Genomic DNA, 22,633 nt, shown 5'->3' on the forward strand with positions numbered 1-22,633 from the left:
GGGGGGCATGTCAGGTGGGGTGGGCCAGTCAGGTGGAGTGGTCCTACAGCTGTACTCAGTCTCCCAGGCCAAACAGCCAAGACACAGGACCATGGCCAACACTACATCCCAGCATCTGGAACATTCCCTGTTTCCACATGCTCACTCCCTGCTCCAGATTTTCCCACAGATGAAGTTAACTAAATCTGTTATAATTCCAACTCACATTTAAAACTTTAGAAATTCAGTTCCTCAGCCACACTTGTCAAAACATGTGGCCAGTGGCTACCGAACTGGAAAGAGCAGAGCAGATACAGAGTATTTCTAGCATCACAGCAAAGTTCTAGGGGATAACAGTGTCGTACTCTTTGAGCATCATCCCAGAGAATATACAGGGGATAAGTTAGCAAGTTGACAGCTGCAATCTCGGGCTTTATAAAGTGGTCCTGATCCCACCTACATGACCACTGGGCCCAGCACACTGGTGAGGAGAGGGAGGCTCCGGGGTGCCATGGTGTGGTCTGGCTGACCCAGGGGATTTTAGGGTGGCAGGGACAGGAGAAGGTCTGTGACTCTGCTGGACACGGGACAATGACATTGGCCAAAGGTGCAGGACACTCACGGAGCCAGCATCCTTGCTCTTCTCTGCTGGGGGCTCCTTCTCTTTCGAGGCGCCGGCCGTCTCCGTGGGGGCTGACTGCGTGCTGGAAGAGCTGCCCTGGGAAGACTTGTTTAGTGTTTCCGAGTTCACCTCCGCATCTGCTTCCTGCTGAGGGGCCGTTGCTGGGGACCAAGCAGGAAGAGAAACCGCAGGTAAGTGGGGCCCAAGGCTCTCTGGTTCTGTGTGAACCCCTCCCCCGCATTCTAGTCCAACTCTGACCCAACCATGAGCTGCAATGGGACAGCTGCTGCCCGTCCCACCCCGGGCACATGCAGTTCCCACTTGGACTAGATCTCAAGGGTCTTCCAGAAGCTAGAATCCCAGGCATATGCTCGTTTTTACAAGATAGCAATTCTAGTTCCAGTAGATCCCTCTGGAGACTCGAACACGTTTGCAGAACAAAAGGATCCCATCAGCAAAAGCCAGTCCAGCCTGGCGCAGCACAAAGAGAATGATGACATGTCCTGGTTTCTAATTTTACACCTAAGCGAACACCCCGTGGACTTGCTTCCCCTGAAGCTTGGCCAGCCCCAAAATGCACAGCCACATGATGTCAGAGGCACGAGTGCCTGGACACAGTGGACACTTAACAGACTGGAAAGCGGGGCATGGGAGAGGAATGGAGGACCAGACGTAATTGTGCTTCAAAGGAAGGAATGCTGAGAGACACGTCAGCCACCCTGGAATGTCAGCAAAGGGTCCTCAGAATCATTCTGGAACCCAAGGTGACAGGAATGGAAGCACACTTAAAGAGGAAGTACACAACCAGTATTTAAAAAAAAAAAAGAAAAAGTCTTCAAATCTCGCTGGCACCTCCAAGGAAAAAAAAAAAAAAAGCTACCCCAAGAGGTTTAAGAACAAAGCTTTTGGTCCAACACAGCCTTAAAAACACAACAGGTCTGTCCAGAGCGGAGGCTACAAAACCACCTGCAATCTGGATAGGAAATAAAGTTTCATCGGAACATATTTACATATTACAACGGCAGAGATGAGCAATCAAAACAGACACCACAGATTCACAAAGCATCTCCTCTTCGGTTCTTCCAGAAAAACCTGCCTGTCCTGGACTGCACCAACGGCTCGCAAAGCTGCTGCCGTCTTCCTCTCCAAGTTTTGCTAATTTCACACATGCATCCTCTGTGTCATGTTTTTGTGTAAGTCAGTTATTGCAGTGGAACTTCTAATTCTAACCATATGAAGCTAGTTACTGCTTGCCGAAGGCGGCCGGGTGGTGCAAGGACAGGTGCTCGTTGACAGAAAGGCTATCAGTTCAAACCCAGTCAGCAGCTCATAGTGGGAAGAGTGTAACAGGACCTCTATGAGTTGAAATGTGCTCCACAGCAACTAACATTGTCTGCTGCAAACACAAGCTCACTGCGGAATAGAATCAAAAGGTAGATTATTATTAATAAATTCTAACTAGAGGGTGCTTTCTGCTGGAGGCGCCAGGCCTAAGGCGTACTTGTTCTCTGCTGGGAAAGACAATTACAAATCAATCTTCCAGGTACATGGGCTCTAAACAAGACCTCCCCCGAACACAAAAATTGGAAATCTTTGCTATTTAAAGCCACGTGTCCACTGTCCATCACCAAAACACCAGGTTCTACTGATTATGACAAAATGCTTCTTGGTAGAGGGGGCTGTGCACACGTAACAAACACCGCCCCTTCACCCCTGCTAGGTGTGACAACCACCCACACACTGTCAACCACAGCCAAACGTCTAAAGCTACTGCCGCTACTGCCGTCCTGACTGGGGCAGCAAAGGGCACGAACCCTCCAATGATCACCGAGCTGCCGTCAGATGCCCCACAGACTGACGGTCAACACTACGAAGCTGACAGGGTCAAAGTCTCCGGCCTGTGAGGCGTGTCTGCAAGCTGCTCACTGAACGGGAGACGGAGACTGAGCAGGACGGGTGGATGAGGACTGGGCCCGCCACCCCGGGCTCGCTCACCTGACTGCGTGCAGGACTTCATGTGCTCGGGCCAGTGCGCCTGCTGGCAGGGGTAGTCGCAGTAGCTGGTGTTCCAGCAGCAGTAGAAGATGGCTTCCTTCTTGCAGTTGGCGCACCACTGCTTCTTCTTGGTCTCGTCCACGGCCTGCTGCTTCTCCAGCTCCAGCTGCTTCTTCACCTCAGCGATGAGCCTGTCCCGCTCCTGCTCCAGGCTCTGCCGCATCTCCGCCATGGTCAGCTCTGCCCGAAGGGTAGGACACTCTTTTGTTTGTTTGGGGTTTTTTTTCCTTTTTCATTCAGCCCCCAGCCCATTTACGCATCAGCTCCCCCAAAGAATCTAGGTCCTGTGACATCAGGTTGGACAGAAAGCACAGGACAGGGTTTCGGACAGCCAGGTTGTGGATCCTGGCTTGGAAATGCCTCATCTGTGGCGCAAACTCCTCATCCATAAAACGGGCATTTATGCTCACCTGCCTGAGCTACTGTGATAATACACAAGGTACTGAACTGAACTGGCGATTCTGAGCTCAAAACTATACTATGGGAAAAAAAAAAAAAACTATACTATGGGGATTCTACAAGTTACTCTTAATAATAAATAATCTTACTAAAACTCACTATGATCCTTCCCCATCGAATAACAGAAGTCATATCTCTCAATCAATTCTTAAAACACTATACACAGGGGAGTCCTGGTGACCAGGTGGTAAGGAGCTTAACCTCGAGGGGGCTTTACCCTGGGGAGGATCTTACCCAGGTGGGGGCCTTACCCAGGTGGGGGCCTTACCCATGTGGGGGCCTTGCCCAGGTGGGGGCCTTGCCCAGGTGGGGGCCTTGCCCAGGTGGGGGCCTTACCCACATGGGGGCCTTACCCAGGTGGGGGCCTTACCCAGGTGGGGGCCTTACCCAGGTGGGGGCCTTGCCCAGGTGGGGGCCTTGCCCAGGTGGGGGCCTTGCCCAGGTGGGGGCCTTGCCCAGGTGGGGGCCTTGCCCAGGTGGGGGCCTTACCCAGGTGGGTACCTTGCCCAGGTGGGGGCCTTACCCAGGTGGGGGCCTTACCCACGTGGGGGCCTTACCCAGGTGGGGGCCTTACCCAGGTAGGTGCCTTACCCAGGTGGGGGCCTTACCCAGGTTGTGTTTCATCTCGGAAAGTTCTTGCTGGTGCAGCCACTGGAGTTTCTCTATCTCGATCCTCAGCCTTCGGATCTGAAACAAGAGGCCATCAGACTCTTACAAAGCTGGTCTGGGAGCAGTGTGGCCACAGGACTCAAACTGGACAACGTGCTGCTAGTTACGGGAGCACTAGCCGTGGGTCTGGGCTCCTCAGCCCACAGTTAAGGGGAGAGAGGTGGGACATCTATAGTTTACGCCAAATTCACAGGAAATACAGTGTCAGCAAACCATGTAAAAAATGCCCATCTTTTCCAAGAAACATGGTACGAAACACAGTCACAAAGTGAAAAACAAGGATCATATTTTCGTAAGAAATAGTTCATTTGCTGACAACTTTGGTTTACAAAAAAAGAATAAATTTGAACAAACACTGGCTTATTTAATCTCTCAATATGTAGCTGTGACCTGTATCATCTGCCTGAAATTCAGAGTTCAACCCATCTGAAGGATAGAAGGGGGGCTCCACAAAGATAAACGTGGGAACAAGCTCCCATGAATGGGAGAGGAAAAGAAACTCAATATGAACAGATGTGAGGCTCCTGGCAATGTTTATCAGTGGTTCCCATCTGGGAGTGATCTTGCACCAATCCCCAGGAACATTGCTAGTGTCCAGAGAGACTTCTGGTTGCTACTGGCATCGAGTCGAGATCCAAGAAGCTATGAAGCACGAACTGGCATGAGCAACCATGCTGCTCTGTAGACACGTGCTTTCTCTGTGGGGAACGTTGGAATATTCTCTAAGAAAACTTCTGGCACACATCTGGACTCAAGGGTCAGATAAAGCCTTAACGGGCTGTATTTTCAAACACATAAGTAAAAAAAGAACAAACTATGATGGAGATTGGATGGGGTGGGCAGGGTGTAAAGATATTTCCAAAGTCACATTTTTCACATATTGTTTGATACCCACAGGATCACCAGGAAAAGGGTCCCATGTGCAAACACGCTCATGGGTGTCCAGTTATCGAGAGCTACTTTAACAGACATACTACATGCGGGCGGCCTGCACAAATAGAAGCCTACTTTTTCCATTTAGACAGCTAGAGTTCAAGTTGAGGGTCCAAGCTGGGACTAAAGGTATTCTCACTGTCGGCTCCTTGGTGGTCCCTGTGTGGCCTGGCATCTATCCTGCCCCGACTCTGACGGCTTACTGCTCTTGTCAGATTTGAGAGAGACTGACACACAATTCACCCCCATCCTGCCTCATTAGCCTAACAAAGAAAACCCATTTCCAAATGGGATGGTGAGCAGTACAGACCTGACGGTGTTTAATATTTACCACGCATATTTCTGGGGTTATAATCCAATCCACACAATAAAGGTAAGGCACTAACTGCTTTTAAAGGCTCTATGAACTGGTCTGAAAGACCTGGAATTTATCAATGAAATACAGTGGGCAGTGACAGCCCCAGTCATCTGGATAAATCAAGAAATACCTTCCCTGTCTACTGTGATGAATAGCCAGCCTGCAGGAAGGACTTCCAGAGCGGCTTCTGCATGGCCCAAATGTTATCTTGTTGTTATTAGCTGCCTCCAAGTCACTGTGACTCCGAGACTCTGTGAACAACAGATCTGAATCCTGTCCTGTCCTGTGCCATCCTCATCTCTTACACACCTGAGTTCGTGTCACAGTCAGGATTGTATCAATCCATCTTGTTGAGGGTCTTCTCTGACACTCCACCTAAAGGGACCCTATAAAACGCCTTGAGGAAATAAGGAATTAATGTGTAAACTCTGACCTCCGCTATTGTGCTTCCAGTAGTGTTTTTTGAAAGATCGTTATATATTTCTGTCATCGTTCCTTTTATTGCATCCATCATCTGGAAAAAAAAAAAAGAGACATAATCAGGTGAGACTGCTTCCCGGAGCTAGAGGGCAGACGCTGAGATGACGCTCTCCGCAGGACACTGGGCAGTGTTCAGAGGCAAAAATCCATTTGCACGTCACAAATGGGGTGCGGGAGGATGTCCTGCTCACATTTCGGCAGCAGCAGCTTTAGAGATGCTGCTACACAGCTTGACACACAGGAAAAGCCTCCCCACAAAGAATGATGGGGTCCATGATGACAAGAGTGCCTACCCTACCCATGGTTCAAGGTGGGTAAGGAATCCCCCACAAACACCCTCATAGCATGCTAACGAGTTACATATGCAAAGCTGGCTCTACAGGTATGAGCTCAAACCGAAGGTCAGAACTGGCTCCGTGCACTGGTGGTTCTGGTGAAAGCATTCAGTTTGCTGCATTTAATGGTTTTCTTTCCCTTAAGAACAAATATTTTCTTGAGATATACCATAAAAATCAATCCACATAATAACTATGAGATATCATCATTGCAAAATTTAACAGAACAGCAAGCAACAAATGCTGGCGAGGTTGTGGAGAAACTGGAATCCTTATTCACTGCTGGTGGGAGTGTAAAATGGAGCAACCACTGTGGAAGGCGGTATGGCACCTTCTCAAAAAGTTGCAAATAGAGATTATCATTTGACCCATCAATTCCACTACTGGGAATATAACCTAAAGAGACCATAACTGACATCCAAGCAGATATATGCACACCATGTTTATTGCTGCTTTGTTCACAATAGCAAGGAGGTGGAAACAACCCAAGGTGCCTATCAACAAACGGATGGATAGAGAAGCTGTGGTATATTCACACAATGGAATACTACGGTGCATTGAAAAACAAGGAACTGATGCAATATTATTCAAAATGGGTGACCCTGGAGGACATTATGCTGAGTGAAGTATCTCAGTCACAAAAGGACAAATACTGCACGGTGCCACTGTTGTAGAATGAGACTGACATCAGGGTTGGGGTAAGACTGAGAAAAACTGGATAGATTATATATACTAAATTGAAACAGATGAGGGAGAGAACAGTTTAAAAGTGATATATGATAGCATATTATGATTATCACAGGAATCCAGAATTAAGGTTGCAGAGTGGGTGGGGGTGGGGGGCGACTGTACACCAACAAAGAAATTTATCTTTTGCTTGTCAAAGAGAGGAGCAAACTGGGGGAGTGAGGGGTAAAGAAAAACGTGCAACAATGAATGAATGAAAATCCAAAATCTCTGAAAGTGTTCATTAAAATGAATAAAAATTAATCCAAATGTAATTTGCTCAAGTTAGTGGTTTTTAATGTATTGTCAGTAGCATATCCATTAAAATTTCCCCTCTCTCTCACCTGTTGCTCTTCAGTTTCAGCATTGTCTCAATTTCTAGGCAGCCACTAATCTTTCTGTCTCTAGACTGTAAACATTTCTATAATGGAACCATTTCATACCTTATTTCTTTGTGACTGGCTTTCTTCTCAAGGCTCATTTATGTTGTACATATCAATAGTAATTCATATCTTTTACAATTGACTATTATTTCCTTGTGTGAACAGATCTGGTTATTTTAATCCTTTTAGCGAGGACACTGGCTTTCCTAGTTCATTCCGTGTCTTCCTCCTCCCGGAGGCTTTGCTGTTGTTTGTTGCTGTGTGCGGTAGGCTTGAACCGACCCACAGCTGACCCTCTGGAGGGTTTTCAGAGGCAGTTCATCGCACAAGGGGAGACTGCCCATCTTTCTCCCCCATTGGCGAGTTCTAAATGAACTTGAACCCGTGCATCAGGCACCCCAAATATTCCTTTACTAAACGTGTATGTTGAGAAGAAACGTCTTCTCTCTCCTGGGTCTCTCACAGGAGAAATACAACAAGAGATCAAACCAGGACTCTGCAGGGACTCACTACTTTGTTTTCCAGTCTGATCCAAGTGAATAAAAGCAAAGAACAAAGCCATCCTGATCTGATGCCTGAACCTTATCTCTCCTCTGCCAAACTTGCCACGACTCCTAGTTCCCTAACTAGGATACGAAGATTATGACTGCATGCCCAAGCAACCTCAAGGTTAAGGATTAACTAGAAAAAGAAAAAACATCATGTGAAAACTATAGACCGATATCAGCCAGAAAGTAGTGGATGTTCATAAATACGAAAATCCCCATGAGCATGTAGTTGCCTAACTGACACCAAGTGTATTTTGAAAAATAACCACATCTCAAATTTAACCTCAAATGGAAGTGAAGTGAATAAAAGATTTGTCGAGGTTTCTACTCCCAGATGGCTGGACAGGCAACACAGGGCACATTTAAAGAAGTATAATGCATGTTAGAAAGCTTCATAGCCGGTTCCTTCTTTGGGAGTCCCCCTACCTGACTGTACCATGTCATTTTAAAAAAATTAAATATTAAAAACAAGAGGGAGAGAACTGTTTAAAAGCGATCTATGATTGGTATTACGAGTCCAGAATGAAGGCTGCATAGTGGAGTATACTGGGGGTAGGGGCTGGGGAGCAGCAGGGGGATTGTATAACGATGAAAGAATTTTTCTTTTACTTTTCAAAGAGAAGAGTGATCTGGGGGGGGAGAGGTGGGCAGGGAGAAAAATGCAACAATGAATGAAAATCTAAAGTCTCTGTAAACATTAAAATTAATTTTAAAAAAATTAAAAACGAAAGTGCTTTACAAGAAAACTTTGGAAAGTAGTTGAATTTCATATACCACTAATGTACCAGTTACATTTCATTTTAAAGAAATCATGGATTTGTAGACAAACTTTTACATCCAAATACAAAAAAGAATTCAATATTAATATGGAGCTGCCTTCTGCAAAAATATACAAAGCTGGGTCCTCAATTCCAGGTCACCTTGGAGACAGGAAGGCTCATCAACACGCCCACTCTCCCAAGGTCCCTACATATATTTTCTTAGCTGCAGAAAAAAGTCTCATCCAAAGGGTCTTTCACTAGAAGAGTAAAGAGAAGGGAACGAAAAACCTCTGAATAAGCACAGATTAGGAGCTCAGAGCAAAGTACCATCAGGACCAATCAACAGCCCTCAGGTTCCCCATCTCTAAGAAAGAGTGAGGGCCATGCCGCTGAACAGTGGTACAAGAGATGATTCCAAGTAGAAAAAGAGGTGTTTTAAGGCGAAACTGGGCACACCTCCTTAAACCAGTCATGAAACAATTACCCTCTTCAATTCCTTCTTAGACCTGCAGGTCATGCTACGAAGAACCTCTCAGTGTGGGGCTACTGTCTTTAATGCCTTCATCCAAACATCCTTTTAACAAAAAGAAACTGAGCTTCGATCACCACCCTCACACAGCACCTGGCAAAGTGAAGTTTAAAGTTATCTAAGTTTGTCACCTGACTCTATTTATGAAGTCAAGGCAAGTTCAGAGAGTCTGTGAAGAGCAGGCACAGAGGGTGAAGAAGCTGGGTGTGGGAATATGTCCAAACCCTAACGACAATGGTTCCAAGGACGATCAATGGAAGCATCTTAGTCAGCAAACTGAATGCACAAAGAGCTGTCGCTTCTGTTCCACATCGTCTTTAAACCAACCCCTTGGTTTGCTGTTAACTGAAGAAATTAGCAATGTGTTCCAAAGCTTTAGGAAAACCTGTCAACGAGTTCTGTTCTGATGGATACTTTTGATCACACATCATTTCTGTTTACATATTCACTTTAGAATCTCCCAGCAGCTCACAAGAGAAAAAAACTGAGCCAGTCTGCTCCCGCTGTTTATGGCCATGAGATCACCATGCAGGGTCATGCCCCAAGTGGGACCTGACAGGCCAACTATGGGCTCGTGTTGGTGGCTTTAGCATCTAAGAAGCCCTCTCGGACCAAAAGTCAGCACATCCTCCACTTCTCCAATTCAGACCCAAGTGATAGAACCCTGTCTTGAGGATTCTCTGTAAGTATAGGTTCAGCTCCATGGAGAACACACGAGGAACCTGCACATTTACGGCTCTGACGGTCCCCAGCAGGAAGCTAGTCCCTCGGTTCCCACCAGGCAGCCTCCCGGCTCCCACCCACTCACTTTGCTAGTGTACTTGGCGATATCTGCAGCAACATCGGCGGAAGCAGTGGCGATGGGCAGGTCAGCACTGACCGACGATGCAAGCGTGCTCGTGGACCCTGAGCTGGTGACCAGGGGCGACGACTGGGTGCTGGTCACCAGGGTGATGGTGGAGGTGGATGGACTTTGTGTGATCTCCTTCTGCTGGACAGCTGAAAAGCAAAGGACTGTGGTTACCGCACGACTGTGGGACACGCCTGTCCAGGTACAGAGCTGCGGTGAGGACATGATGCCTCTACTATAGTCTATGAACTTCTCTATTGTCAAGTAACAACCTGGAAATTGAGCATCGTACCATTATACCTTTCTCACCAATACCTAAATTATACCAGAGAAACTTTATCAAGTTTATGAGGCCAGGAGACTCAAGACTGAAAGTGAGCATCCCAATCTCAAATACCCATGATTTTAGCTCTGCCCCCCCATTGATGAGGTCAAGTCAACTGTAATCTAATTATGACTCCATAGTCTTTCATAGAGTCTTTCCTCCCTCCCTCGAGTCTCTGAAGAGTCTTAATGGAGGTTAATCCAAGATCTTGTTACCTTTCCATTTTGTAAGCTTACTCTGTTTCTACCCTTAAAGAGCCCTATTATGGTATACTGGTTACACAAGAGTTGCAATCAAGGAGCCCAACTTCTAAAGACCTGGACAACGATTCCCTCATGGAATGATCAAGATGGCAAAGCTGGACAAGCTGGTCCGGATCAGAACTTTGTTTGGCCTTGGCTCAACTCTAAACGGAGCCTCCAGCACAGCTGGGGGAAAGTGTAATTCTACAGCTTCAGCAACTGGTTCTTGATACCAGCTTATCTTTGCATGTGACTAATTCCCGGTTAGTCAGGTGACCATGCCGCCATCTTTATACTCTGTACTCATTCTAAAAGAATACCAAGAGGTTCACTCATGTCCAGAAGGAAGCTTACACAAAGGTGTTCACTGCGGCTGTTTGTTAACAGGAAAAATCTGGAAGAAAATTCAATGCCCATCAATAGGGGAATGCTTTTAGTAATTCTGAAATCCTGTGCAGCAGTTCAAAAGAATAAGGTAGAGCTGTAATGTTCTGGAATGGACGAGTGTCCAACACATGCTGATAAGTAGAGGGGAGGGGAAAAAAAAAAGTATGGTACCATTTTTACAGTTTAAAAAAAAGAAAAAGATTATTTTATGGGATCGCATATATACAAGTATATATGCATACATGCATAGTAGAGTTTTGCAGATTTTTATTATCAGTTTTTTAAAGTACACAACAAACTGATAATAGGAGCCTCTGAAGAAAGACGATGAATGAAATGGATGTTCAACAGGGACAGCACACTTTTAGGTTAATGCGCCTGTCCCATCTGAAGATGAATATATGCATGTCTTCACTTAGAAAATGAAAAAAGGCAAAATAGCAAGTTGCAAAACAATTCTTAAAAGCCATGCCACATGGAATAATAGTTAAGGCTTTCAGGATATGACTGCCAGAAACTAAATGGGAACTAAAAAATAAATAAAAAACAAAACATAACCAAAAAAACACCAGTAGTGATTTTTCTCCTGTGGATGTGGCAAAACGGGAGCAGGCGCCACGGAGAACAGAAGGGAGGCTCGGTACCTTTCACAGCCTGTCTGGTCTGATATCTCGTCCCCTGGGAAGACTGAGGCTGCTGCTGCTGGCTTTGCTGCTGCTGCTGCTGCTGCTGGCGCTGCATCTTCTGCATGTGCCACTTTTGAGAGGACGTTTGAAACTTACTTGAGGAGTTCCACACGACCCGCTGCACGGCTGGGGCAGTCTCCTTCGGTAAGAGCGGCCTCTGCTTTTTCACCGGGCTTCCCGTGGCGGCGGCGGCTGGGGCTGTGACCGTGGATGTCGTGCTGGTGGTGGCCGTGACGCCAGCCGTGGGGGTTTGGGAGGATGAGCGGGTGAGGACCGGCGTGTCGGGGGGAGACTGGCTGCCCGCCGCTGTGGTGGACGGTGGCGCTTTACCTACAACTAACACCAGTGCGTAAGAGAGACAAACAAAAATTACATTTGACTCGGATCAACTGAAGGATCAACCACATTACATTCTGCGGGAAGCTAAGCAAGGCTGGGCAAACCGAACAAGTTCAAGTGTTCCTGAAAGGAGAGCACCTTCTCCCTCCCTTCTCAGAGATGCGCTCATCTTTGGGACTCAGGCCAAAACCTCTGGGGGAATGAGCTCAACAAGACCTAGTCTTCATCCTCAAGAAGTCCACCAACTGGTGGACAAGGCCGGTGAGCATCACCGCTCCAGATGCCTTGCTTTCACAACTCAGAATCTGTCCACATCTTGGGAAAAGCCCAGGAATGTCACCTGGAGATTAAAAGAAACTTACCTGGCTATGAATCCCAACCACTGTGTAACCCAGAGACAGGAAGGCTGACAAGACAGTGCCCAGAGAAAGTGGCCAAAGGACAGCACCATCCAGAAAGTACAGCATCTCTCATCTACCTCCTGACCATTTTGGGGACATCAGCTCAGGGTGGTGCTCAAGTGGCCTCACACACTAACACTTGTTCCCACTAAAAGCACAGTCCCACGGCTAGAGTTTTCTGGGCCACAGTCGTCCTTCTCTAGAAATGCCATACAGATTTTTGCCTTTTTAAAAAATTGTATTTATTCCACGAGCTCTGGTGGACTAGTGGTAAGAAGCTGCACTGCAATCCCAGAGGTGCACGGTTCAAATCCACCAGATGTTCTGCTGTAGAAGGAGGAACAATCTCCTCCTGTACCAGTCAGATCTGATTTGATGGTACACACACACACAAAAATAATAAAAAAATTGCATTTATTCCCACCACCATCATTGATGGGTAGCACAACAATACTGGGTTTTCCTATTATATGGTAAGCCAGTTAGAGTCTAAAATGAATTGAAAATATCTTTTAGTGGTGGATTTAAAAAAAAAGCTTTAGAGAAAGCAGGACTTGCCAATGGCAAAAACGTGACCATCTCAAGTCTGAAGACTGCTAACATACGGGTATGTCTTCTAGGAGAGGAGATATAAGGGGGTCAAAGAACGTCAACAGGTGGAAGTGAGAATGTGAAAGGAAACATCACCAGCCAAGATGTGTTGAGTCGAGTTAGGGCAACGAGGAGTCGCTGAAAGGCAGGTTAGAACCAGAAGCGCTGGGCCCCTGGGGGGAATGGCTACACCAGTACAACCACAAAAAGGGGGGTCTGTTTTCCTTGCTGTGGTTCCGTAACACAGATCATCAGGGCACGTTCGTACCCCTGGTTTTCAGAGCTTGTCCTCTGACAGTATGACCATTAGTGAAGACTACATCTAACTTTCTAAGGTGTTGTTTGCTATCAAGTCAGAACCTTGGCTGACCCCCCAGCGGGTTTTCAGAAGCAGTCAATCACATGGGAGGAGACTGTCCATTCTCCTCCAGCGGGGCAGCTGGTGGATTCAAATCACATGCCTGTGGGACTGTAGTGCAGATTCTTACCACTAGGCCAGCAGAGCTTTTTTTTTTTTTAAGATTACCCAGAAGACAGGCCTGACTACACTAGAGAGCATTTCAATACGTGGATGATTCTGGGGAGCCCGTGGGGAGGAGCAGAGCAGCTGGCTGCTGGACTCTGGGGTTTAACAAGCTTGCTCGGCTGTTTTGCTGAAGAAGATATTCCTGTCGGGCTTGTACCAAATGCAAAAGAGTCAGTGAGGGAAGGAAACTTGTTGTGTAGAGAGGAGTCCCATCCCTTCCCAGGGGTTATATCTAATAGCAGATTCATTTCCTGCCCCTCCAGGTGCAGAAGGAGACCGTGAACTTGGCTCTTCTGTAAGCCGGGCACAGGGTAGTCCCCTAACAGGCTGTTAACCAACAGAAGCTCCTTCAGTGCCTTCCTTTTCTGTGGCAAGAAATACACATCATTATTTTGTGATTATTGTTGTTAATTAACAGTAACAAGTATATATTAAGGGCTTGGTTGCTAACTAAAGGGTCAGTGGTTCAAATCCACCAGAGGCGAGAAGAAAGGTGGCAGTGTGCTTCTGTAAAGATGTCGGGCAGGTTTGCTCTGTCCCATAAGGTTTTGCTGCTGCTGTTGTCGATTGCCTTCGAGACAAGCACGACTTATAGCGACCCTATGAACAAAAGGCCTGAAGCCCCTTTACAACTATCAACATTTATCCAAGTTCACAGAGTTTCTGGAGTCATGTTATTTAGGAAGTAGATGCCACTTCTGCAAGTACAATGACTGGGCAAATGACAGTCCCCAGAAGGCCATTATCTGTGTCTTGATGTGCAAAAACAGCTTTGTAGGCAGCCCAGAGCTTTGCAGCAAGCTGACTAGATCCCCTTTCCCAACGACAAACTGGGGGGAAAAAGAGACCAGGCGTGACGTTCTCTTCGGGGATGACCGTTTCAATACAAGATTTCAATTTCCAAGGTACTGATGATTTATGGAGCAAAGACTGGTAAAGAAAAATTTCAACTGTTCTAGAAATTGAGCATATCATCCCTTCACAGGGGGAAAAAGGATGGGGAGGCACCCAGTACCCCAAATGACCTTCCATTCAAATAAACTTCGTACTTATCCAAGTCTGTCATTGTCTTGTACACAAATGGAAGGCTTATCAAGGTAAGAATGCATCTTCTCTTCAGAAAAGAATGGCAATTACTGATATTACTACAGAAGCAGAGCAAAGAGGCTCTGAAGAAGGTCCCTTGGCCTCTGCTCTGAAATCATTAAGTTATAAACAGTGTTGTATTTTATCTAAAAATATTTCTATTCTATGCAAAAAGGCTGCATCCATAGCACACTTTCAAATACCCTTGATTTAATAAACTCTTACTACCCATCATTGAATGTTCCTGGCTGTACAAAGCTGCTCATTCAAGACCTAACCCACCTTCAGGGAGCTCTAGGTTTAAGGCTATTCCATCGTTCTTCAAACCCCTGGGGAAGCTTCTCTGACCAATACATGTTTTAGAATCACATCTTTGACTTAATCATCCACACTACATACAAGGTCTCTTCCACCAGGGTCTTTTGGAGAGATTTTCTCTCAACATTATGAACATGAGGAAGAGCTTTACTTCTTTTAATCAACTGGAATTCTTTCTGACTTCTGGAAAACGTGAGACCTTTTAAGGGACCGTACTCTTTTTATTTTGACTGCTGGGAAGCTCACAGCTGAATCAGAAGTCAAATTTTGCCAATTTTAGGCTGGAAATAATAATACTTAATGCATAAAGCTTTTTTTAAACCTCTCCCAATTCAACCTTCATTTTCCTTTCTCGTGGACTGATTGATTTTATATCTTTGCCTCAAAGTTCTGTATTCTTGTTTACCTGTTGCAAATCTTTTCTGGAAGAGGAAAGGACCTACACATTTTGCCAACTAACTTAAACAACTTTTCTAGAAAAGAAAGAATAGTATTAAAGCATTGTTCATAAAGTCCTATGAATTTCCCACAGCACAGCTAAATTCACTTGTCAAACCAACTCCAGTTCAGTGACCTTAGAGGGCAGGCAGAGTACAACATCCCCAGAGGGCCTCCAATGCTGTAAATCATTATGGACTCACTGCTGTATTTTTCTCCCACTGAACAGCTAGCAGATTTGATTCCCCAACCTTTTGGTTGGGAGTTGAGTGCTTTAACCCTGAGCTCACAAGGTGTTTCAAATTCTCCAATCTGTGGAGGAAATACTACATCAGAGGCACCCCCTCAAATGCAAATCCACAACCTAAGCTGTGTTTCCAGAAGTTGCTGATAAATTTGAGAGGTGGGGGAGGGGCTAAGATTGGTGAGGTAGCTGGTCTACCCACCCCCCAACCCTATCTCACTTCGTTAGCGTCTCTCTGTCCCGACCCCACTTCACTGGACTGCACTATACTACAAGGGGCACCTCTCTCCCTTCTAACTCAAGTTTCAGAGCTGAGGCTGAAACACAGCCAAAGTCAGAATAATCCTTAAGACTGATCCCCCACTTGGTTTGGCCACCTGGTTAGGAAATGCTCACAGGACAGCAAGCCACAGCTTACCGAAGGGTTTGGATGAAAAGTCAAAACCTGTCAGAGAACATCTGGAGTTAAACATAAACTTGCTTGTTAGCCCTTTCACAAGATGTCCCGGTGGTGCAGTGGTTAAAGGTTGGTGATTCAAGTCCACTGGCAGTTCTGTGGGAATAAAATAAGGGAGCCTGCTTCCAAGAAGACTTGCAGGCTTAGAAATGTTATGGGCAGGACTGTGCGCTGTCTTTTCAGAAACTACTTGACAGCACAGGTCTGGCTTCTTCTTGTTCATCAATCATCAGAACAGAACGTTTTATGGTTATAACCTCTGATTTGTCCTTAGTCAACGTTTCTCTTGGGACCTCAATTAATTTCTCTGTCTCTTTAAATATGCTGGGATGCCCTCACTGCCCACTTGCTGAGCCAGCTGGGAAAAGAAAATGCCTCAGTGAGGACGCTTCAAATCACACACACGCTCTGAAGGGTTTGCCAACATGCACGGGTCGTGCTGGGCTGAGGGGCGCCTCTGCCCACGTGATACAGAAGCAGCAATGAGAAGAAGGCTGGTCCTTGGCAGGAGTCAGCGGATCCCAGCCTGAGGAGACTTCGTCTCTCAGGGGATATTTAGTCATGAAGTTACACAGACTGTCACTTCAGGGTGGGTATTTCTGCTACCTAAAGGACAGGAGTAAGAGGAGCTGGTAAACGACATCTAATGCCAGCATCCCACAACAAACAAGTGTCCGGTGCGAGGTGTCTATGTGCCAGGGTTAAAAATGCCGTGCTCGGGCCAGCTTATAAGGTGGAGCACCTCCAAATCCCCCCACACACAGGTCCTTCCCTTAGAGCTCAGGGACCAAGCATTCGGCACCACGTTACAGCACCACCTGCAGTGCTCACTGGGCTCCCAGTTATTACCAGCTACCCACGTTCTAGGAAGAAATGGACTCTCACGGGTCTGGACAGCTGAAGGGGAGGAAAAGGGTGGAGAAACCATTAAGAGCTTCAACTTGAACACTTCTCATATCTTTAAACATCTGACAACTGAAAAAAGCACCATTACCAGAATAAAGAAGTATCAAGCTGCAATGAAAAAAAAAAAAGAAAAAAAAAAACAACAACCCATCTGACAACTGTCTAAACGTTGACCATCATTTAGAGAACTGCAAAGTACGCTGAAGGGGAAAAAGTGAGCTGAAAAGGAAATGATTTGACCCTGAGAGACAACTGGCAATTTCTTAAGGCTTCTTGATCTGCTCGGTGGGTACCAGGCAGGTGAAAGGCTAGTAAGCCCAAGCGTCAAGCCTGGTCCTATTTAGACGCTAAGAGGTTGATATCAATCCAACCGCACTGCCTCTGCCAGAGGCGGGAGGTGGTGGGGGGACCAGAGGGCCCACCACGCCTGCAAGTAAGAAACGGGAGATGGAATTGAAAAGCACATTATGAATCTGGAGACCGAGAGTGTAACTTACCATCCTGCTTGGGAGATGGCTCTTTGGGTTCCTTCTTATTTTTTCGACCCTCCCGTCCAGAATGGTCTTCTCCTAAATCTATGACAAGCTCACTCTCTGAATCGGAGTCCAGGCCCAAGTGCACCGTTGGGGAATCCGTCTCATCTTTGCCTTTCAGTTTGTCCTTGGCAGGGTGAGGAGATGGTTTCACTTTTTCTGGAAACTCCTTCTCCGGCTCGGGGCTCAGCTTCTCCTTGACCGTCAGCGGCTCGGCCTTCTCACTGGTCGGCGAGGCGCTCTTCAGCTCCTCTTTAACCTCCACGGGGTTCGAGGGTTTGGGCTTCTTTTTGACAGCGGGGGGTTCTTTGTCCCCCCGACTGCCTTCTTTCTCTTCCACGTCTTCCGGCTCATTCTTGGACTTCTGCTCGTCGTCGGTGACCGACTCACTGTCGCTGCTGTCTGACTTCTCCGAATCCTCCGAGTCGCTGTGCTCCACGGCCGTGTAAACGTCTTCTGAGATTTCATTGATGCCTAAGTTAAAAAAGAAAACCCAGCATGGGGCATGGCCACACAGTAAAGGGCAGGCCCGGAAATGCACACATATTCTACGGCGGAGTGAAGAAACACCCCATTTCACCTGGCTTCACACTGACCTGAACTTGTACTGAGAACAGCTGACAGGTGAACTTGGGTTTGGAGAGCGTGGTGGTTACCAACATACAGACCAGACAGGAAATCCAGCAACATTAAGTATGAATGTGTGCATAACTAGTCAAAGCCACCTGATAATCGGAAGGTGGAGGAATGGGAGGGTGGAAGAGACCAGTACAGGTTGGCTGTTATAATCAACCCATTTTACAAATAAGAAAATGGGGACACAAAGAAACCACCTGCCCTAAGACACAGAAAACCAAGCCAGAGGGCAAGGCCAGGACGCTGTGCTCCTGACCCCAGTGCTCCTCTCAGTCCCTTCTAAGGTGATGATGTGTTTCCCCACATAGAAATGGCTTAAAGGAGCAAAGCAAAGCCTTACTGGGTTGTAAACTCACAAGGAGTTTGGGGTCAGGAGCTATATGTGTTTTGGGGAGCACAAAGCTGTTTTGTTTCTTTGCTTTTCAATATTGAATTTAATTTATAAGGCCAGTCTAAAATGCTGGCCACATGCACAAATCTGGATGCTTCACACATACATCAAGATGCTGGCCTTCTCTTGAAAGAGCCAACAGGTCGTCAGCCACGTGCGTCTCATGCCTACAAGACCACAGCTGGCTGAAGCTGAGACGCTGCTGCCCCCTGGTGGCAAGCACGTCCTCTGTCCTGCAAAGGCCGGTCCAGCCCTCCGTCCAGCTCCCTGGATATAGTAACTGTACTGTGTGTTCCTCCACCTTCAATGGGGTCAAGAGACAAGGCTCTGTCTCCATCAGAAAAGGAGAAAATAAAAAAGCAGGTGTGTTACATACAAAACCATGGTTCTAACAGGCCCATTTAGCCTAACGCACATCCTATTACCAGGACTGTGCGGGGTACCAGCAGGTCGTCAACATAATGGCAGTCAGTGTATCCTAAAGATCTGTGAAAGCCAAAAAACCTAATTTCTCCCCTGACCAGTCTCTGGAGAGCAGTCACCACATGGCCTGGGGAATGAGGTCACTGTCCTGACCCAGATTCCTGGAACAGAAACTGGCAGAAGGACAGGAGACAGCTAAGCCAGTAACAGGAGACAGCTAAGCCAGTGAAAAGTCAGTGAATTGGATCTAATCGTCCGACACAAGAAAGGCAAGGATGACCCTCAGGGAGTGGTCAGTCTCAGTTTCTTCATTTGCAGACAAAGTGGGTAGGGCAATACATGCACAATGCATATTTGAACAAATTCCATACAGGCTACTTAGTAAGAAAAGCTCTCCTCTGTGCAGCCCCCAAGACCCCTAACTACAGCTCCCGTCTCATCCGTCAGTCCAGACCACCTGGAGACACGGTCAACATCACCGTGGAGTGGCTCCCCTCAACCCCCGAACCGCTGCCCCACAGAGGACTGTCCGTCCTGTGCCTTTGAATATACTCTCCCAAATATTCCAGAACATCTAACTGTGTGCACAAGACTGAGAATCCTGGAGAAGGCAAATCCTTGGAGAACAGAGTCTCGGCCCTGAAGGAGCTCTTTTGAGAAGGGTATCTACACACAAAGGGACCCCTGAAGCTTGCGACCAGTAAGTACCCCAAAAGAGGTAGGCAGACGGGAACAGTAGTTGGGGAGACTTCCTGGAGGAGGTGGTGAGACCTGAGCTCAGCCTGAAGGAGGGATGGGATTCCGGCAGGCAGTGAGTGTGAAGGCAGGCAGCGCAGGGTAGAGGAAGAGAAGCAACAGGTAAAGGTGTAGAAGAGGTTCCCGGGTGGGCAGGCAGGGCTGTGCGATGGGCACCTTGAGGGGCACACACACGCATGTCAACGCTGACACACAGACGTGCACCGAGGAAGCACCAAGCCAAGCTCTGGGCACTCTGCTTTGAAGTTTCCTTACCACCCGTACCTGTAATTCTCACACGACTTCTACTGAAGCACAAACAATGGCAAATTCAAAAGGCTTTTCTGCATAATTTGCCAGCAAACCACAAATGGAAATATGCTTTAAGTGCACACACACTGACTCGGTCAAAGCAGGTGCTAAGAGTGGCCAGGATTTGGCCTATACTTCATCCCCACAACCATTAAAAGCAGAAGAGCCAAACGACATACCTAACTGTGCTTTGCAACTCTCTATGGTCTTGTCGAGGTTGAGCTGGAATCTGCTGCGAATCTGCCGCTTGGGGGAGATGAGTGGGACGGGAGTGGCCTGCTGCTGCTGGACACACTCGCTCAGCTCCTTCAAATCCATCTCAGCTTTGCTGCGGTCTGGAAGGTTCCATGCAACTCAGGTGAGATAACCAGGCTCTCAAGGGACAGCAAACAACTCTCACCCCTGTGTCCTCCCCGAAAAGCAGAGCTGAACATACAATTTTTTTTTATTTAAGCACAGTGATTAAAAGAAGAGATTGTCTGTCACGTGTCTCAACAGTCTCACCTATTCCACATGGAGTGACCTGAAGGTGATGATCTTAATAAACGATGTGGCTGACTGACTCAGTCTCCCCACCACTTGCCTGGCTTGCATGTGCTGTTTAAAATGCACGATCCCAGTCAGATGCTGCGTGGTTGTGTCATCAGCATCGTCACTGACCCTCAAAACTGGCAGGTTACAGTGACATGTCCAACCTCGGCGGCAGCAGGCAAAGTCAAATTGTGCCTTTAACACAGGCCCACATACAAAGGGCTTGTATCCTAGAGAGAGCAAGCCCCTCACTCATACACGGGGATGTCTGTCCCCCACTTATCCTGGGAGCTTCATTTTTCATTCTCAGTTTAGCCTTGGGGCTCAAGCTACACGGAGATGGACAGCATCAGTTATGAGACGTCTGCCCCACTTGCTTCCATTTGGCTGAGAGCATCTATAAGATTAGCCCTGAATATTAAATGTGTATCTTAACAGGACATCCTCTCACCCAGGTAAAAAAGTCCAAGGCCCTCACCAGAATCCCCACGCAAAGACCTCTGAGCCACCAAGGATCCCTGGGGTCCTTTCCCACCTCCTCGAAAATCCACCACCAGGAAGTCCATTTCTACGCCAAGCCATCCTACGGGCCAGGGTATAACCCATGGAGTGGTTACAGCACCAGAGAGCCACATCTTTCTCCCATGAAACAGCTGGCAGGTTCAAACCACCAGCTTTTCAGTTAGCAGGTGAGCTCTTGCCTACTCTACCACTCTCCTCTCGAGCCGCTTAGAAGAAGGTGGTCTCAGCAGGCAGAGACCTGCCAGGTACTGTTCACCTTGCCTGTCACCCTCTGGCATCTCCTCCAACTGATTCAATACCGAGAACACGGGGCACCAGCCCTAACCAATCGATCCCAGATTACAGGACAGAAGGCATGCACCACCCAGACAAATGGACAAAGAGAAGCCAACCCTAAACTGGTACGTCTATCAGCTATAAACTGGTTCCCCAACTCTCTGTTCACCTAATTGTGACCCGCACCCGCAAAGCCCATCTCCTTCATTAGACTGTTACAGAAGTCACAGGCCCAAGAGTTTCCCTGGAAGAGTCATTTATTCTCTCCCCCCTCACCTCTCCCATTCTGTTCTATTTCCAACATTCCCCATACATCAATCTTGATATCAACCCAATCCCGATACGCTGTTATCAAGAAAGGGCACATTATCGTACATCACACACATCTGTCAGTTCTCTGGAGAGGGACCAGAAACAGTTCCTGAAGTTCCACCCAACAGGGGACCAGCAAATTGATCTTATCACTCCAGGAACATCCCCCATGAGGTAAAGTTAGGAAGACCCTTCTCACAATCTGTCCCCCCAAAAGAGTCCAGAATCAGCTGCTCAAAGCAAGCAGATGCATTCACTGTTGTAATTTAGGACAAGCACCCCCAAAAAATTCCCTGCACCCCCATCTGTGTACTGATTAGATTCTCCAGGCGGGTTATGAAACAGTGTGAAAACCTTGACAATGCGCACAATGAACACGGCAGCGTGCACAGCCAGCCACCTCCTAAACGATACAGGTAGAGGTCAAATTTAATGGACAAAGAAGTACGAAACTGTCTACACCTGCTTCTGAATGCAAGCGACCTGGAGCACTTCCTACAGAGTGAAGCGTGAGGAGACAAGAAGAAGAAAAGGAAGAATAAGGACACGGGGAACACAAAGGGAAGAGGGAGCAGATTAAAAGGCAGTTCGGAGGAGGAGGACTTGAAGGCTTAGCTAAACTGTATGCCTAACATCAAAAGGGGGATGATGGGAGGCTAGTCTTGTGATTTGCAGTTCTCGAGATGAGGAACGCATTTCCTAGATTCCAGAAGGAAAGGGCAGCCTTTTCAGGCGTGAAATTGGAAAAGCATCTCACAAAAACACTCTCTATGAGGCAAAGCCACCAAATGATACGTTCATCAAAGTCTCCAGTAACATATGGTTAAGAGAATCCACATAGCAGAGACCGAAAAACTACTAAAACAGGGGTCAGAGGCTCTTTTTCGTCAAAGGGCCTGAAAGGCTTTGGGGACCATCCAGGATCTGCTGTGAAAGCAGTTATAAATGATACGTAAACAACAGGTGTGGCTGAGTGCCAATAAAACTTTGTTTATAAAGCAGACAAAGGGGGCCAGATTTGACCCATGAGGCACTAATCTTGGCTGCAGGGTAAAATCCTCTTAAGCAAACCAAATCTGCTGTGGTCAAGTCAATTCGGACTTACAGCGAGATCTTGGTGGGCTGGGCAAAGCTGTAATCTTTACAGAAGCCCACAGTCATCCCTCTTGGCTGGTGGGTTTGACGTACTGATTTTTCAGTTAACAGCCAAATGCTTTACCAGTGTGCCACCAGCGTTCCTTGAAATCATCCGGAGAGCTTAAAAGAACCAACACCGAGGCCTGGGCCCCAACCCGAGAATCTGATTTCATTTGGCCTGAGAAAAAGACT

The 22,633-nt window shown here is 47.1% G+C and overlaps 1 protein-coding gene across 15 annotated transcripts in view; it reads right to left on the minus strand.

Annotated features, from left to right (window-relative positions):
• The window catches only part of ZMYND8 (zinc finger, MYND-type containing 8), a 133,733-nt gene that overhangs the window by 8,734 nt on the left and 102,366 nt on the right, over positions 1–22,633 (minus strand). For 6 of the 15 annotated variants that reach the window (XM_006881603.1, XM_006881604.1, XM_006881612.1 and 3 more), the window contains 8 exons: positions 19,843–19,998; positions 17,131–17,640; positions 11,286–11,663; positions 9,646–9,836; positions 5,509–5,589; positions 3,724–3,802; positions 2,597–2,836; positions 602–762 (listed from right to left, as the gene is read on the minus strand). In XM_006881603.1, the coding sequence (XP_006881665.1) occupies positions 602–762; positions 2,597–2,836; positions 3,724–3,802; positions 5,509–5,589; positions 9,646–9,836; positions 11,286–11,663; positions 17,131–17,640; positions 19,843–19,998 (1,796 nt within the window). The remainder of the gene's footprint in view (positions 1–601; positions 763–2,596; positions 2,837–3,723; positions 3,803–5,508; positions 5,590–9,645; positions 9,837–11,285; positions 11,664–17,130; positions 17,641–19,842; positions 19,999–22,633) is intronic. The other 9 variants (XM_006881614.1, XM_006881615.1, XM_006881611.1 and 6 more) reach the window with 3 other exon arrangements.

The sequence above is a fragment of the Elephantulus edwardii genome, unplaced genomic scaffold (genome assembly GCF_000299155.1).
Source record: "Elephantulus edwardii isolate Elephantulus edwardi_28Jun2011 unplaced genomic scaffold, EleEdw1.0 scaffold00015, whole genome shotgun sequence".
Taxonomy (NCBI): domain Eukaryota; kingdom Metazoa; phylum Chordata; class Mammalia; order Macroscelidea; family Macroscelididae; genus Elephantulus; species Elephantulus edwardii.